The sequence below is a fragment of the Miscanthus floridulus genome, chromosome 2 (assembly GCF_019320115.1).
Source record: "Miscanthus floridulus cultivar M001 chromosome 2, ASM1932011v1, whole genome shotgun sequence".
Classification (NCBI taxonomy): domain Eukaryota; kingdom Viridiplantae; phylum Streptophyta; class Magnoliopsida; order Poales; family Poaceae; genus Miscanthus; species Miscanthus floridulus.
In genome coordinates this window covers 152,298,911-152,315,605 of record NC_089581.1, presented here as the reverse complement: position 1 = coordinate 152,315,605, position 16,695 = coordinate 152,298,911, and the positions used below count along the sequence as shown (strand labels likewise).

Sequence of the window (16,695 nt, the reverse complement as noted above, 5' to 3'; positions counted from 1 at the left end):
AAAGAAGCTCAACATAGGCATTTTGACCAAAATCTGAACAATCATATATATAGTTTGTGTGTTATAGGAACCCTAGTTCAATTTTTTTTCTCACCATCTCCGTCAGCAGTACAAGCACGCCTGCCTCATGAGTGCTCGTGCCCCTCGCTTCCTCAGTTCGGTCTCTCTGCCACCTTTGCTCGTCCTCCTCGTAACCTCGCTCATTCTCCTCAGCATCTCCGAGACTCCGACACTTATACCCGGGTAAAGAAGAAACGTCTCCAATTGCAAAGCTACGCCCCCAAGTGTCCTTGTTTATCGGGTATGCAGTACCCGTCGGGTATCTGTTAACCGACCGATGCCCGACGAGTACGAGAATGGATAAGAATCTATATCCGAGACAATTAATAGGAACAGAGACAGAATAAATTCTCTGTAGCGAAAAAGAGAACGTTCCGACGATACCCGACGGCTACATCTGGTTGCCATCCCTTACTTTCCTCACTTTCGACGGACCGTCACCGCCTGCTCCTCTTTTCTCGTTGTACGGAATATTATTTTATTGATTAGGCATTGGTGGGCACCGGTGCAAGACGTGCACCGCTCTCCATTTTTGTCCCGTCCGCATGCTCTTAAACGGCTTGAGTCACTTCTTTTTTCATCCGATGTTTTTCTCTCGCAAATTCTTTCAAATTTTTATAGATTTTTCTAAAATTCCTCCAAACGAACGGATCCTTTACTAATATCACTCAGAGTTATCTTCACTTGTCTTGTCCTAAGTTAAGGCTAAAAGTATCGTTAGCTGATTTATTATAAGGTCGGTTTATAAGTGAAACGAACGGAGCGACTAGCTGCAATGTGAAGAGCGCAGCTACAATCTTCTCTTTCTTCTCTCGGCGTCACTCAAGAGCAACACCGCGGAGGGCCTTCATCACACAAGTTGGAGAAAAACGTGAACGGACACAGATGCAAGCAGCTGCGTTTAAGAAGAATCAGTCAACGGGCGAGCGCAGGGTACTTAACCAACCGGCAGTTCCCCGAAAACTTCCCTTCCCTCCTCTGCACGTTCGTCCACCCTCCAAATCGTCCTGAAACCTCGCGACGCGAAAATGCCCAAACGAGACAAAGCAGTTTCCCCGCGCGCTTCCCCACCCCACACACCTCCGCCGGGGACGGACAGCGAGGCCGAGGAGGCAGACCAGGCGGGGGCGTCCGCGGCGGAGATGGGGACGTACAAGTGCTGCATCTTCTTCACGCGCAGGTTCGCGCTCGCCGACACCACCACGCCGGAGGACGTCCGCGCGCTCTTCTCCCGCTACGCCGGCGGCTCGCCGTACATGCTTGCCGACGACCTCCGCCGCTACCTCGCCGCCTGGGGAGGGGACGACGGTGAGGTCCCGGAGCAGATCATCGATCGTATCCTGCAGGATCGCAGCCGCACCCCGCGGTTCGGGAGGCCGGCGCTCACCGTTGACGACTTCTTACACTTCCTCTTCTCCGAGGACCTCAACCCGCCCCTCCGCTGCTCCAAGGTAAGTCCACCCGGAAGTTGCTCGATCCCCAATCCATATGCGGCTTCATTCATTGTTTCCACTGTCTATTGGTGCGATTGCTGTTTGCGGGGGTGGATTATGCAATGTAGCCAAATCAGTACCGTTTGCAGATCACATAGGGATTTGTGAGCTGCTCCTCATATAATGCCTGTGTCAGTTCAACATTTTGTGGATCACGAAATGGGACTTGTGAATGTGAACTGCTCCTCATATAACGCTGTGTCAATGGAACATGTGCAGCAAAGAGCACAATTACATAGTCCATTTATTTTGTCTTTCTTAGCTTCATAGGCTTGACGTTATGGTTCAAAGTGATGTCTCTATCAACTAATTAATGCATCTCTAATGTTGTCGCATACTCCCATTGCCTTTGGTAATTTTGTGTCATGACGTGCCATGCTTAGCAAGCTCAGGGTTGAATGGTGATATATATACTGCTTTGTGCTTTGGGTTTGATTGATAGATGCACTGTTTCTTCATAACAGTTCTGAATTTCGTAATTAGCTAATATGTTGGCTGTTGCTATCGAAGGAAAAAAAATTTCTGTTGTCAATTATCTGCTGTGGCTAGCATGTGCAGTTCCATTATTGATGTGCGGTTTTAATGATCTGGTCTGCACTCCATGAATTGTTTGACGTTAAATACCTTTTTCCAGGTCCATCAGGACATGAACGCACCGCTATCGCACTATTTTATATACACTGGACACAACTCGTATCTGACCGGTAATCAACTCAGCAGTGACTGCAGTGATGTTCCCATCATCAAGGCACTGCAAATAGGTGTTCGTGTAATTGAATTGGACATATGGCCAAATTTTTCTAAAGATGACATTGATGTTCTCCATGGAAGGTATATATCTGCACGCATTGATACTTTGTGCATTCCTTTCATGAGTTTTTTTTTTTTCACACCATCTTGTTGAAACATTATTTCGATACTGAAAACTGAAGCTGCCATGAGATGTGCTGCCTGTGACTTCATTCACGTTTTCACTCTTCATAGGACACTGACTGCCCCAGTATCACTTATCAAATGCTTGAGATCCATCAAAGAATATGCTTTTGTTGCATCTCCCTATCCTGTTATTATAACACTAGAAGACCACCTTACACCTGATCTTCAGGCGAAAGTAGCTAAGGTAACTGCATTTCTTTGAATGATTAATATATGGCAGGTGATTCTAGTGTAGCTACTTCTGAAATTTTGTATAGATGGTCCTTGAAGTGTTTGGAGACATCCTGTATTACCCTGAATCGAAACATCTTCAAGAATTTCCTTCACCAGAAGCTCTAAAGGGGCGTGTCATTCTCTCAACAAAACCCCCAAAGGAGTATCTCGAAGCAAAGGGTGACACCACGAAGGAGAGAGAAATTGAGACCCAGTTTAAAAAGGGAGAAAGGGAAGAAGCAGCATGGGGAGTAGAAGTTCCAGATATTCAGGATGAGATGCAATTCGCTGACAGGGTACAGATCTTAAATTCTGCTACATTTTACCGTTTGTTTACCTAGCCTGAAAGTTCTGCTCATCAATATTTACTACATGGTGCTCTGGCAGAATGATGATGATCTATTATACCGCGAAAGTGGTGCGGATGGTGATGATGAGAAGAAAACAAAGCATGTGGCAGCAGAGTATAAACACCTCATCACTATCAAGGCAGGAAAGCCAAAGGGTCCTCTCGTGGATGCCTTAAAGAACGATCCAGACAAAGTTAGGCGACTCAGTTTGAGTGAGCAAGAACTTGCAAAAGTTGCAGCACGTCATGGTCCCAACATTGTGAGGTTTGTTTCCCAAATATATTTTGATTGTTGACCAATGTTAGAGGAGATATGACATAATACTGTCATAACTCCTTAGTTGTCCACTTTTCCTCTCTTACTGAAGAGCTCTTCCTGTTTGTTCCAAACAGCTTCACGCATAGAAATATGCTGAGAATATACCCAAAGGGAACCCGCTTCAATTCATCCAACTATAATCCATTTCTTGGCTGGGTGCATGGTGCTCAAATGGTGGCATTCAATATGCAGGTCTGACTGTAATCTGAACAACATATTCTGGCCTGATTGAACTCCAATAGTTCCCAACTTTCCTGTTAGGGTTGGTATCAATATTCACTTTACCACATTTGTACCATAATCTTGTTTCTAATCAAGTTTCATTTTACCATTGTGGTCATGTCTTGGTTGCTCAGTTGGTTCATGATTAGGGTATATACCATGAGCTTACTTTTTAGCAAATCGTTAAAAGGAAACCTGATTAATTTGTTTAGAGCTGTAACATAAGCAATGCCAGAACTAGCTAGTTGTGTTATGGTGTATTTTCCCTTCGCTTAAGCATGTGTAGAAGCTGCCTAATGTCATGAATACCTGCTATATCCATTTTTTTTTTCTCCAGGGACATGGAAGAGCACTTTGGTTAATGCATGGTTTTTATAAAGCCAATGGCTGTTGCGGTTATGTGAAGAAACCAGATTTCTTGATGCAAACTTGTCCAGATGGAAAGGTGTTTGATCCGAAGGCAGATTTGCCAGTGAAGGCAACATTGAAGGTAGATGGTGTGTTTCTTCCTCTTTTTTGCTCTCTATATGCATGGGTTTCAGAAATGTGTTGATTCGGTAGTGGTTTGCAGGTCAAGGTTTACATGGGGGAAGGTTGGCAAAAGGACTTCAAGCAGACACATTTCGACACATACTCACCTCCAGATTTTTATGTAAAGGTCTGTTCACTCGTTGCGCCCGTGCCAATCTTTAGAAGTCAGCGACGCCTTATAGATCGTCCGAAGCAGTCACGCCAGGCCTGAAACTTGGGGATGCATTGCTAATTTGGTTCGGTTCGCCAACAGGTTGGCATTGCCGGAGTTCCATTAGACTCGGTGATGAGGAAGACGAAAGCCGTGGAGGACAGCTGGGTGCCGGTGTGGGAGGAGGAGTTCGCCTTCCCGCTGACCGTACCGGAGATCGCGGTGCTCCGCGTGGAGGTGCACGAGCAGGACGTGAGCGAAGACGACTTCGGCGGGCAGACGGCGCTGCCTGTGGCGGAGTTGCGGCCAGGGATCCGCGCCGTGCCGCTGTTCGACCACAAGGGGCTCAAGTTCAAGAGTGTCAAGCTCCTCATGAGCTTCGAGTTCGCGTAGCGTCCTGCAGCAGAAAACGATTATGCTGCCATGTGCGTCGATCGATGTTCGTTTGCAATTGGAATCGACCTTTTCATGCCGGTTTTGTGCCGCTGCGTTGCCGCTGACGCGCCTTTAACCTGCCCGGTGTGCGACAAATCAACGCGCGGAGATCTCGTCGAGCTCCGCCTCATCTGTTAGGACGAATCGTACGGCCAGGAGATGCAGTGACCAGTGTACCAACGGCGCGGATTAGACCTAAAATATCATGTGGATAAGAGTGACCTGGAAACGAACGCGAGTGAGGCCTGAGCCTGAACTGACAAACAGCAACCAAAGCAGCCAGTGCCCATGGCGATGGGTGCTGCGGCGGCCGCATCCACCTGCATCAGGTCCGCCTCCCCTGGCCTGCCCCGTTGTCGCGTCAGGGCGCAGGCGACGTCGTGGTCCGGAGGAGCCGAGGCGCTGGTGCGGTCGGGTGCGGTGAAGGCCGTGCGGCCGAGGGACGCGGCGGAGGCGCTGGGCGCCGAGGGGTTCCGGCTGCTGGACGTCCGGCCGGAGTGGGAGCGCGCCCGCGCCAGCGTGCGGGGCTCGGTGCACGTGCCGCTGTTCGTGGGGGACGATGACATGGGCCCCGTGACGCTACTCAAGAAGTGGGTTCACCTCGGCTACATCGGGCTCTGGACCGGCCAGGGCTTCACCAAGATGAACGACCGCTTCGTTGAGGACGTCGCTGCCGCCGTCGTCGCCGGCGACGGCGGCAGCAAGGACGCCAAGCTTCTCGTCGCTTGTGGCGAAGGCCTCAGGTAAATAACAACACTACGCAAGTGTGCGATAAGAGATGCGACGCTAGCTCGTACGTGTAACAAAGCTAAGCTTACTCATTGCGTGCGGTTCAAATTTCAATTCACAAGGTCGTTGATCGCGGTGAGGATGCTGCACGACGACGGGTACAGGAACCTGGCGTGGCTCGCCGGTGGGTTCAGCAAGTGCGCGGACGGCGACTTCGCAGACGTGGAGGGGGAGAGCAAGCTGCAGTACGCCACCATCGGGGGAGCGTCCTACATCTTCCTCCAGATCCTGCTGCTTCTGGGAGTGGTGAATTGATCCACGAGTCCTGCACATTGGCACGGCGCCCGCGGCCACCCGCACAGGCGCACACGTCGTCTCCATGTTGTTACGCCTTCCTCGACCGTTCGATCTGGTCTGTTTTGCTTTGCTAGTACTACCATTATATTATCAGATGTACTACTTTGCATGTGGTGGCAGAATAGTTAGTAGCAGCAGAGTTTATCACGGCTGGACTACAATAATGCCGGAATGCCACGGCGAAAAATGTGCGCATATGTGGGTGGCAGTGGTAGAGATATAGGCGCGCACACATTTGACATTCCTATGAATCCTATCTCGTCCGTCTCTCCACGCTGCACGCATCAGTCATATTATTAAGCACTTCTTTTTGAGAGCTTAAAAACACAGCAAGAGGCTGGATCTGTAATAAGAATTGGTTGTATGCAAAACTTTTACAAAGACCGGAATAAAAATTCCCTTTTTCTAAAAAAAAATTGTCGCAAAAAAAGCTTTGCCATATAATAACGGGCCAAGGCGATCGGCTCGTTGCGGCCCTAATACATGTTCAGGACCGTCGTAAGCCCATGGAAGCCCCCTAGTCCCACCCCTACAAGGCGGCTTCTGTACGGCTGAGAAGTGAGAAACAAAAACAAGAGTTTCTGTACCGTGCAAAGGCACTGCAGGTAACAGAGGTTGGATCCGAATTCTGGAGGGGTTTAGTGCAGCTCAACTCGACTATAACTCTGTTTGGCTAAGTAGTTGCACTGTCCAATATATAGACGTGCTGTGTTTTTTAAGCACATGCATATTACTGGCCTACATATGCGCATGTAGCCAATGGAGGATTAAAAAAGATAAGTTAGGCGGAACTCCTTTCAAGCTTTCATGGATACCAATTTGCAGAATGAGCTCTATGCTTCGAGTAGCGGTAGCGGGGCTCGAGCCCAGCCCGCCTTGGTGCTAGATCCGTCCCTGCATGTAGCCATAAGCCACGCATCCTTTTTCTTTGTTGAGAGCTATACTGTTTGCCACTACAAAATACGATTTCATAGGTAGTAAACACATTTTCAAAGTGCTGGATATATGGGCCAGAGTACCCGCACCGCCCGTATATTCGACCATGTCTACTTATTAGGCCAGAGACCACGATGGTTGAAGCCCACAAAGGCTAGACGAATCTACCAGCTTGGAGGACAAGACGTAGCAAGAAATATCTAGAAGTCGATTCTATCTAGTAGATCTCCTTGTAACAAACTAGAAAACCAATTTGTTAGGCCGATCGTTCTCATTGTAACCCTACCCCTCTGCCTATATAAAGGGGACAGGGACCTTACGATCGGCATCATTTCATTCCACCTAGTTAGGAGCAACAACCACTGTACCGAGCATACAAATACAAGAGCAGCAACACCACTGGAGTAGAGTTTAGCACGCACTGTGTTCCGAATCAGTATAAATCCCTGTGTCCCATGTGATACCATCTGATTCATCTTACACGGATTAGTTGCTAGGTATTGCCGGAGCTAAACAATCCGACAGTTGACGCGTCCGGTAGAGGCCTTTCGCGTATAGATATAATATGTTTCGGATGGGAATTTTCTTGGTCAACAACATCGTGCCATCTCGACTCCCATGGCGGCGTGCCAGGCAACTCGGCAGCACGTCACGACGCACGGAGACGAGCGGCGATCCCAGCGTTCCCACGACTCCACATCTCGCAGCAAGGTTCTGATGATGATCGGAGGTTTTCTTCGTGGAAGCACGAGGACGACACGACGCTCGGGCACTGGACAAGCTAAGACCAATTTCTTTTTTCAACCGAATAATTTATGGAATACATATCCTCGGATATCTATTTGTCCATATGACTACCCTTGGCAGGAATTCGGTTGCATCTCTGGTCGACGCCGTCCCGCATCGTCGATACGCCGCCAGCACGTCGTGGCTCGCGTCGACAACCCGTCGTCCCTCGTCGACAGCGTGGATCATGTCGCCGACTCGTCGTCAGCCTACGCCAGCGCTCGCCGTGCACATCGACGGACTTCGTCAACGGCGCGGATCTCGACCCCTGTCGACAATTCATCAGGATTCTTACACAAAAAGCACTAAACAGCTAAGGCTTGCTTTTTTATTTCGATTAAATACTTTTTATATATTCATGTATCTCCGGATATATCTACCTGCCCTCGTGACCAATAATGGCAGCGGCGGCCTCATTGCCGACCACGACATCGACTCGTCGTCGCCCGGTGGCAGTCCTCGTCGTCATCCCGTGTCGTCGGCCCGAGGCATCTTCCTGAGGCTCTGCGTCCTCCGACGTGTGCTTAGGCCTATATATGTCCGATCCGAAGCCACAAATTTGGCCCGACACGAGCACGGCCCGACTCGGTGGCGTATGGGCCCACGCTGGCATGGCCCGGTGTAGCAGGCCAGGGCTAGGCCTTACCCCAGGCACAGCGTGCCAGCCCGGCACGGCCCGGCCTTCAACGGCCAGCCTGACAACGGCCCGTTACCCCCCCCCCCCCCCTCGCCATGGCCAGCCGGCCCAGTCGCAGTCGGCCCCCAACAGCTCGCCGCGGCCCCGCGCCCCCCACCGACACCCCCTCATTATATATGGCCATCGGGCCGGCCCGGCCCGCCCCGGCCCGGGCATGGGCTAGGCACGGCTCGTAACTTCTCGGGCCGGCACGACACGTCGTGCCTACGGGTCGTGCCAGCACGGGCCTCGTGCCTGGCATTTGGCCCAAGCACGGGCCTACGGGCTGATTTTCGGACCGTGCCAGCCCGACGAAAATATCGGGCCGTGCCAGCCCACAGCCCGCAATTATGTAAATACACCAGCAAATTCAGCTTTAACTTCAGTTTTCAAATTTGGAATCAAATTTCACAGAAAACATAAAGGATAAGAGATCACAGATTCACAATCACAACTCACAATCACAAGTTCACAACTAGACCGGATTCAAAGATAATAATTAACAACTAGACCATTGACCAGTGACCAGTCACAACTCGTAAGTATGAAGTATCTTAACAGATTCACAACTCACAATCACAAAATAACAATGCACAAACAAGACTTAAAAAGATAATTGAGCTGTGTGCAATGCTGCCTCATTAAAAACCTTTCTAGGTAAAACTCACCCTTGTGAGAAACCCTAAAAAAAAGAGAGTGCAGCACAGCTCTTATAATGATAAGTTCAAAGTTCAGATACAAATGTCACTCTTAGTTTCATCTCAACTCTCATCTCTCATCTCTCTTCTCTCTTCTCAATCTCAAGTTCTCAACTCATTCTCATCTCTCATCTCTCTCAGAACAGAGAACACTAAGTACCAGCAGAAGTAGATGCAGAAGCCACTGATGTACCAGCCGAAGGAGCCCTAGATGCACTCTGAATTTCTTCATCAAGATATTGATGCTCGAAGTAGCTTGCCAACTCTTAGTTGTCTGATGAATGCTGTAGTCTTCGTTCTTCCAACTTCCAATCCTTGATGCAAGCAAGCATCTCCACATGTTCTGGCAACAAGCGTCAGCGCCGCTCTTCAAGTATCATTCCTGTCAAGCTGAAGCATGATTCTAAAGACACAGTAGACACTGGAACAGACATTATACTTTTGCCATTATAGATAAAACAGGAAATGTTAGTTTATGGTCACGCCACCAAAGAAGCAAATCAAAGTCATTTTTATAAGCAGTGACATTGTCACTGTCCAGGTAAGCTGTGAGCTTACAACCAACAGATGCAGCAGATGAAGTTGGAGTAGGGGATGGACCAATAACACCAGAGGCTCCAGGGCCTCCAAATATTCTTCCCCAAGCCTGTTTTCTCTTACCAGTTTGGCCTGCAGGATGTGCAGCCCTTCTATTCTTAGCTGCACCAAACTTGTTGTCATACTTGGCAAACAACTTATAAAGTTTAGTTTTAACAGAAGCATAATATGAACTGTAATCAACACCAAGGTTTTCTTTTAGAATTACCAGGACATTAAATAGACCTCTCATCTTAGCTCTTGGATCAAGAATGAAAGCAAATGAATACAGCAGAGGTATATTTTCCCAGTATTTAAGAAATTTTAGTTTCATCAGATACATAATAGCTATCAGATTTTGATTCTTTTCACTTTCATGCAAATGAGCAGAAATCTCAAGCAGATGATGCAAAACAAGAGGGCTAGTTGGATAGTACACACCAGAAAGAACAACAGTTGATTCATAAAATACTTCCAGGAATTCCAATACCTTTGCAGCTATATGCCAATGCCTTGGAGTTAACAATTCAGCCCCAAAATTAGCATTAATGAACACAGAAAAAACTTCCTTATATGACAGCAGGTGTTTAAGCATAAGGTATGTAGCATTCCATCTAACATCCATATCCAAACCAAACTTCCTAGGTCTTAAACCTTGAGCATTGCAGTAGTTCTTAAACATGGCAATTCTATAATTAGAAGAATTCAAGAAGTTAATAGCAGTTCTAAAATCTTATGTGTAAGGTTTGAACCTCTTTAAACCAGATTTAACAATCAAATTTATAATATGACAAGCACAACGTTGATGAACAAGGTGATAAGTTCTTTTATTAGGATCAGAAGGTGTAGGGGCTGGACTAGAACCTAAGTATCCTGCAAACAAAGGTGTCAAAGTTTCCATTGCTTTTGCATTAGAAGAAGCATTATATAGAGTAACAGAAAAGATCTTATCAATCAAACCAAATTCCTTAATCACAGAACCAATTTTTTCAACAATATTCTGACCAGTATGCTTCACCTCAATCAATCTCAACCCAATTACCTTATTCTGTAGCTCCCAGTCAGCACTCACAAAATGAGCAACTACCCTAATGTAGTCCTCATTAGCATTACCAGACCAAATGTCAGATGTCAAACCAACAGATGAAGCACCACGCAAAATATGATTCTTAAGCATATTACGACGTTCAGTGAATAACTTACTTAGGTCTCTAGTGGTGGCCTACCGGGAGACCCTAGTAAAAATAGGGTTATGAGCACGTTGAATGTACTCCTCCCATGCATCAGTGTCACCAATACCTAAGGGAAGATCAAGCCTAGCAATCAAGCGACACAGCTCCTGTCTAGCTACATCAGGTTTATAGTCCTAGTTGCGCAAACCATCAGGATTAAGCGCAAGCCTAGACTGAACAGCAGCACGTCGATTAGTTTTTTCCATACATGATTTCTGGTGCCTCTTCAAGTGCCCAGTTCCAGAAACAGATCTAGCAGACAAAGTAGCCTCACACATTTTACAAACAGCTTTAGTGCAAATTCTACTGCCGTTCACATCCTCATGGATCTCATCAAAGTCAGCTCAGACAGGAGATTTGCGCTTACCAACTCTGGTTGCATTACTAGAAATAGATGGAGCAGAGTTGTTGGTGTTGGAGCCAGTCCCAGCCGTTGTCGCCCCTTCACCACCGCCACCGTCCAGATCGATCGGAGCTTGGCTAGCTCCAAGATCGACACCGAACAAGGCAGCTGCGTCCTCTCGGAGGTCATCGTCGTCCTCGCCCTTAGGGCCATGCCTGGTAGGATGGCATCGTCATCCACCATGGTAGTGACCGCTCCGGCCCCGTTCCTCGACGGTGTGGGTGGCCGCTGAGCTCGCTCTACGCCGCAGCTAGAAGAGGAAGCATCGGCTACCGACCTGCAGATCAAGAAACACATCAGATGATAGAATTAGATCAAGAAAGAAGATGCTAGGGTTAGGGTTAGGGTTTACCTACGCAACCGGCGCCTGGTGCCGGAGAAGACGACAACCCCCACAGAGAAGATGATAGACCGTTAGCAAGGATGGCGAGCGGCGGAGGAGGGATGACACTGATAGGAACATGAACTCACATATCACCAAGAGAGGAAGGGAGAGGGGGAGAGGAAGGAGATCAGGGAGGAGAAGGGAAAGGCTGGTCGACGGTGGAAGGCAGATCAAGACGAGGCAAAGACGAGAGCGGCATGGGCGCTGCGCGGTGGGTGGAGTCAAATGGATTAGCCGATTAGGGTTAGGTGAGGAGAGGGGGCGGCCGGCGGCCGCGGCGTGTCCCTTATATATGAAGGGAGGGGCCGAGTGTGGGCTGATGATGGGCCAAAATGGCCGTTGGGCTGGCGGTGGCGGGTAGCCATTGGGGGGGTGGCTGCCTCGGGCCGCTGTCGGGCCTCCCTCCATTTCTCGTGGCGAGCCATGCTGGGCCATAGGCTTGGGGGTCAGCCCAAGCACGGCCTAAGCAGCGGGCCAAGCCAGCCTAGGCCCAAGTTTCATCGAGCCATGCCGGGTTCGTGTCGGGCTTTTTTTCGTGCTTCGTGTCGTGCCGTCGTGCCTCGTGCTGCATGGCCAAGTATACCCCTCATATAAAAGCGGGAGGCTGCGGCGCTCCCTCAGTCCCTCCCCTCAACCTGAAATCCTAAATCATTTCTTGATGCCCACCCGCCGCGCTGCTCTCTCGTCTTGCTCTCGCCTCACGCATCGTGGTCTCCTCTGCAGCTCCGGTGACCCCAACTCCAATCCGCCTACCGCCTACGATGATGCTCCCTCAGTCCCTCCCCTCACCCCAAAACCCTAAATCATTTCCTGATTTCCCCACCCGCCATGCCACTCTCTCATCTCTCTCGCCTCACGCATCACGGTCTCCTCTGCAGCTCCAATGACCCCGACTCCGATCCACCTGTCGTCGGTGATTATGTGAGTTTGTGTCCCTATCTGTCCTTCCTCTGCCACTCACCGTCGTTGCTAATCCATGTCTCGTCTTCCTCTAGGTGGCCCTCATCTTCTTTTCCTTTGACACCGGGCTTTGGTTGCATAGGTATGAACCCTAGCCCTAACCCTTCTTCTTCTCTTTGCATAGGTTGGTAGCCGATGCGTCATCCTCTAGCTGTGGCATAGAGCGACCAAGGTGGCCCCGCGTATCATTGAGGAACGGAGCTGGAGAGGGCGACGATGAGGGCGGCATGGCTGAAGACGATGTCGTCTTGCCACCAGGCCTAGCCCCCAAGGGTGAGGACGATGACGACACCCGTGAGGATGCTATTGCGTTGTTCAGTATCAATGTCGGTAGCGGCTCTGCTCCGATCGATCTAGACGGCGACGGTGGCAGTGGTGATGAAGGGGCGACGACGACTGGGACCCCGGTCGCCTCCAACAGCTCATCTCCATCTATTGCTAGTACCTCTTCTGTTGGTAAGTGTAAATCTGCTGTGTGGGCTAATTTTGATGGGGTCTATGAGACTGTGAATGATAAGCAGATTTGCACTAAAGCTACCTGTAAAATGTGTAAGCATACGTTGTCTGCTAGATCTTCTGCTGGCACTGGCCACTTGAAGAGGCACTAGAAATCTTGTAGGCAAAAAACTGATCAAGCTGCTAGGGTTTAGTCTAGGCTTGCTTACAATCCTGATGGTTCTGTGCATAACTGAGACTATAAACCTAATGTTGCTAGATCTGAGTTTGTGTCGCTTGATTGGTAGGCTTGATTTGCCGTTAGGTATTAGTGAGACAGAGGCCTAGGAGGAGTACATTGTTCATGCTCATAACCCTAGGTTTATTAAGGTATCTAGACAGACCACCACTAGAGATCTTAGTAAGTTGTTTACTAAACGTCGTAATATGCTTAAGAATTCTGTGTTGTCTGCTGCTACCTCTATTGCTTTGACTTTAGACATTTGGTCTAGTAATGCTAAGGAGGACTACATTTGTGTTGTTGCTCACTATGTGAGTGCTGATTGAGAGTTAAAGAAAAAGGTTATTGGTCTTATGTTGATTGAGGTGAAACATTCTGGTGAAAATATTGCTGAAAGAATTGTTTGTGTGATTGAGGAGTATGGTATGATTGACAAGGTTTCCTCTTTAACTTTAGACAATGCTTATTCTAATGCTAAGGCTATGAATACTTTGACATCTATGTTTGCTGGCTATTTAGGTCCTGATCCTTTACCTGAGCCTTCAGATCCTTCTAAGCGTAAGTATAGTCTTGTGCATTAATATTGTGCTTGTCATATCATTAATCTGATTGTAAAATCTGGTTTAAAGAGAATCAAACCTTACACAGAAGATTTTCGAACTGCTATTAACTTCTTAAATTTCTCTAATCAAAGAAATGTTATGTTCAAGAACTACTGTACTACTCAGGGTGTTAGACCTAGAAAGTTTGGCTTAGATATGGATGTTAGATGGAATGCTACATACCTTATGCTTAAACACTTGGTTCCATATAAGCATATTTTTTCTATGTTTATTAATTCCAATTATGGCTCACAATTGTTGTCTGCAAGGCATTGATATGTAGCTGAAAAGATATTGGAGTTCCTGGAACTATTTTATGACTCTACTGTTGTTCTTTCCGGTGTTTACTATCCAACTAATCCACTTATTATGCACTATCTGCTAGAGATTTCTTCTCATTTGCATGCAAGTGAAAAAGATCAAAATCTAATAGATGTTGTATATCCTATGAAGCTTAAATTCCTTAAATACTGGCAGGATATACCTCTGTTATATTTATTTGCATTCATACTTGATCCTAGAGCTAAGTTGAGAGGTTTGTTTAATGTTCTGCAAATACTTAAAGAGAACACTGGTTGTGACAATGTTCTGCAAATACTTAAAGAGAACACTGGTTGTGACTACAGTTCATATTATACTGATGTGAAAACTAAAATTTACAAGTTGCTTAATAAATATGAGAGAAAGTTTGGTGCAGCTAGGTCTCAAAGGGCTGCACAGCCTGCAAGCCATACAGGTAAGAAAAAATAGACATGGGGAAGAATCTTTGGAAGTCCTGGATCTGGTATTGTTGGTCCTTCCCCTGCCTCTGCCCCCACTTCATCTTCATTTGGTTCTGCTGTTTGTGAGCTCTCAGTTTATCTGGATAGTGACAATGTCACTTCATATGAGGATGATTTTGATTTACTTCTCTGGTGGCGTGACCACAAACTAACCTATCCAATCCTATCTAATGGCTAAAGATATTATGTTAGTTCCTATTTCTACTGTCTCTTTAGAATCATGTTTCAGCTTGACAGGAAGGATAATTGAAGAGCGGCGACGATGCTTGTTGCCTAAAATTGTGGAGATACTAACCCGCATAAAGGATTAGGAGTTAGGAGAAAGAAGGTTACAGCATGTTGTTTACAACCAAGAGTTGAAAGACCCCTTTAAGAATTTGTATCTTGATGAAGATGAATCTGGGGCTGCTGCTGGTACAACTGGGACTGGTGCTACATCTAGGGCTACTGGTACATCTGGGTCCGGTGCTAGTTAGTGTGAGACTTGAGAGTTGAGACTTGAGAGAGGAGAGTGTTATCTGGGAATTGTTGGTAATTGTTGATACACACTACATAGGGACATGACAAGAACCGTATAGTTGAATACAACGATGGGTTGACGAAGTCATAAGCAAAGTAGATGAAGAGGGAGAGCACGAAAGATTTTCCTACATGGAGGATGTCAAGACGAGATGATAAGCATCAATAAGGTTGATAAATATTGTGGAAGAAACGAGTTTATACATAGAGAGCACAAAAGGTGGCTTCACAAATGGATGGTGATGCATGTGGTACCATTGTGGTAGCCTGCATCCAAGCAAAGCTATGTTAAGAACTTAGGATGTCTTTAGCACACAAATAGGATCGATGATATATGTGGCTCTAGTGGAGTGTAAGATGTGTCTTAATATAGGGTCATTTTGGATGTCAAAATGTCCAAGAGGATAAGAGAGGGAGATGGTTAGTTTAGTTTACCACCCTTGGGCTTCGTGTGGGACTCATAGCTAGAGAGGGTGAAGAGGAGAAAGATAGAAAATGTTTTCTTTTTTTTTGCATCAGCCTTTAATTGCCATCCTATACATGGAGTGTGCAACATACCAAGTGTAGAAAATCTATAACAATTGTAATTGATTTCTTTGCCATCTTATACATGGACCGATGGACCAATGCAGCTGTACAAAACTCATAACAATTGCAAATTGATGTCTTTGCCATTCGACATGGAGTGTGCAATAGATCTAGCATAGAAAATTTGGTCTATCCTATTATCTCACCGTATTATTGTTTGTGTATTTCCTTTTTTAGTTGACTTATAGAGTTGTTTTTTATTTGTCTCCCCCTTCTTGTGTACCTTTGATCCATTGCAATTTTTATGCAATAGACGGAATATCTTCTCTCTCAATATATATCCATCTATCTACTTTTCCAAGTTTAAATTTTGTCAAAAGATCTGGAAGAGTTATCTAGTTTTGCCCCATTCTGTGTATTCAATATCCTTAAAATCCTTACGAGGATTTTGGATAAGTTTTTATGAGTTGGGGTGAAAATAGGATGAATAATTCGCAGCTCTTTAACCGTACGAAGATATATAAAATATGCAATGAAATAATGTATGTACAATATTATCTATGTTTGGTTCTGACTACCAAAAAAATATGCAAAATGATATTGATGAGTAGTATGTGTTCGTAGTATAAAATGCTAGCTGTCACTAGGAAATATATTGGGACTTCACTTAATAATATTCATATAGAAAGGTAGACTAAGACGTACAAGTAAATAAATGATACAATAATTGTTTTTATTTTATGTTTTAGAAATCACTCACCCTTGTACACACTCTAATTGCTTCATGATAGCTGTTTAATAAAAAAATATATTTGAATACATATAAACTGAATAATAATTTAGTCTATCCATCGAACTTAAAGCTTTCAACAATATCCATCTCTGACTACGACTCCGAGAAAACAAATATGGGATAAGATGATATAGGATGGAGAAACAATTATCTAGATGTATATGTCTCTAGATCCAAAAAAAAAAAAATGGATAGAGTATAGATAGGATGAGTTGTATCCGTGCGTATCTAATCTAATTTTACCCCTACTTGTGAGTGTGATGGTGCTAGTATACATGAGGACAACTCTTGAGTGATCTTGGATCAACCTATCTCATTATCTCTTTGAATTTGAAATGCTTAGATGTC

General features: G+C 46.3%; 3 protein-coding genes across 3 annotated transcripts; 2 read left to right on the top strand and 1 right to left on the bottom strand.

Moving 5' to 3' along the window:
• Nucleotides 1–770: 770 nt before the first annotated feature.
• Nucleotides 771–4,788, top strand: LOC136533125 (phosphoinositide phospholipase C 2-like). The gene is made up of 9 exons (XM_066525689.1): nucleotides 771–1,511; nucleotides 2,188–2,384; nucleotides 2,538–2,673; nucleotides 2,747–2,998; nucleotides 3,090–3,316; nucleotides 3,445–3,562; nucleotides 3,930–4,082; nucleotides 4,164–4,250; nucleotides 4,377–4,788. The coding sequence occupies exons 1-9, from the start codon at nucleotides 1,089–1,091 to the stop codon at nucleotides 4,665–4,667; spliced, it is 1,884 nt and encodes a 627-aa protein (XP_066381786.1). The 5' UTR covers nucleotides 771–1,088; the 3' UTR covers nucleotides 4,668–4,788.
• A 203-nt stretch (nucleotides 4,789–4,991) lies between these two features.
• LOC136533132 (rhodanese-like domain-containing protein 10) lies at nucleotides 4,992–6,036 on the top strand. Its single transcript, XM_066525697.1, has 2 exons — nucleotides 4,992–5,452; nucleotides 5,561–6,036. Exons 1-2 carry the CDS (start codon nucleotides 4,998–5,000, stop codon nucleotides 5,751–5,753), a joined length of 648 nt encoding a protein of 215 aa, XP_066381794.1. The 5' UTR covers nucleotides 4,992–4,997; the 3' UTR covers nucleotides 5,754–6,036.
• A 3,288-nt stretch (nucleotides 6,037–9,324) lies between these two features.
• Nucleotides 9,325–10,644, bottom strand: LOC136537273 (zinc finger BED domain-containing protein RICESLEEPER 2-like). Its single transcript, XM_066529305.1, has 2 exons — nucleotides 10,349–10,644; nucleotides 9,325–10,156 (listed from the first exon to the last, which is right to left on the bottom strand). Exons 1-2 carry the CDS (start codon nucleotides 10,642–10,644, stop codon nucleotides 9,325–9,327), a joined length of 1,128 nt encoding a protein of 375 aa, XP_066385402.1.
• Nucleotides 10,645–16,695: the final 6,051 nt, after the last annotated feature.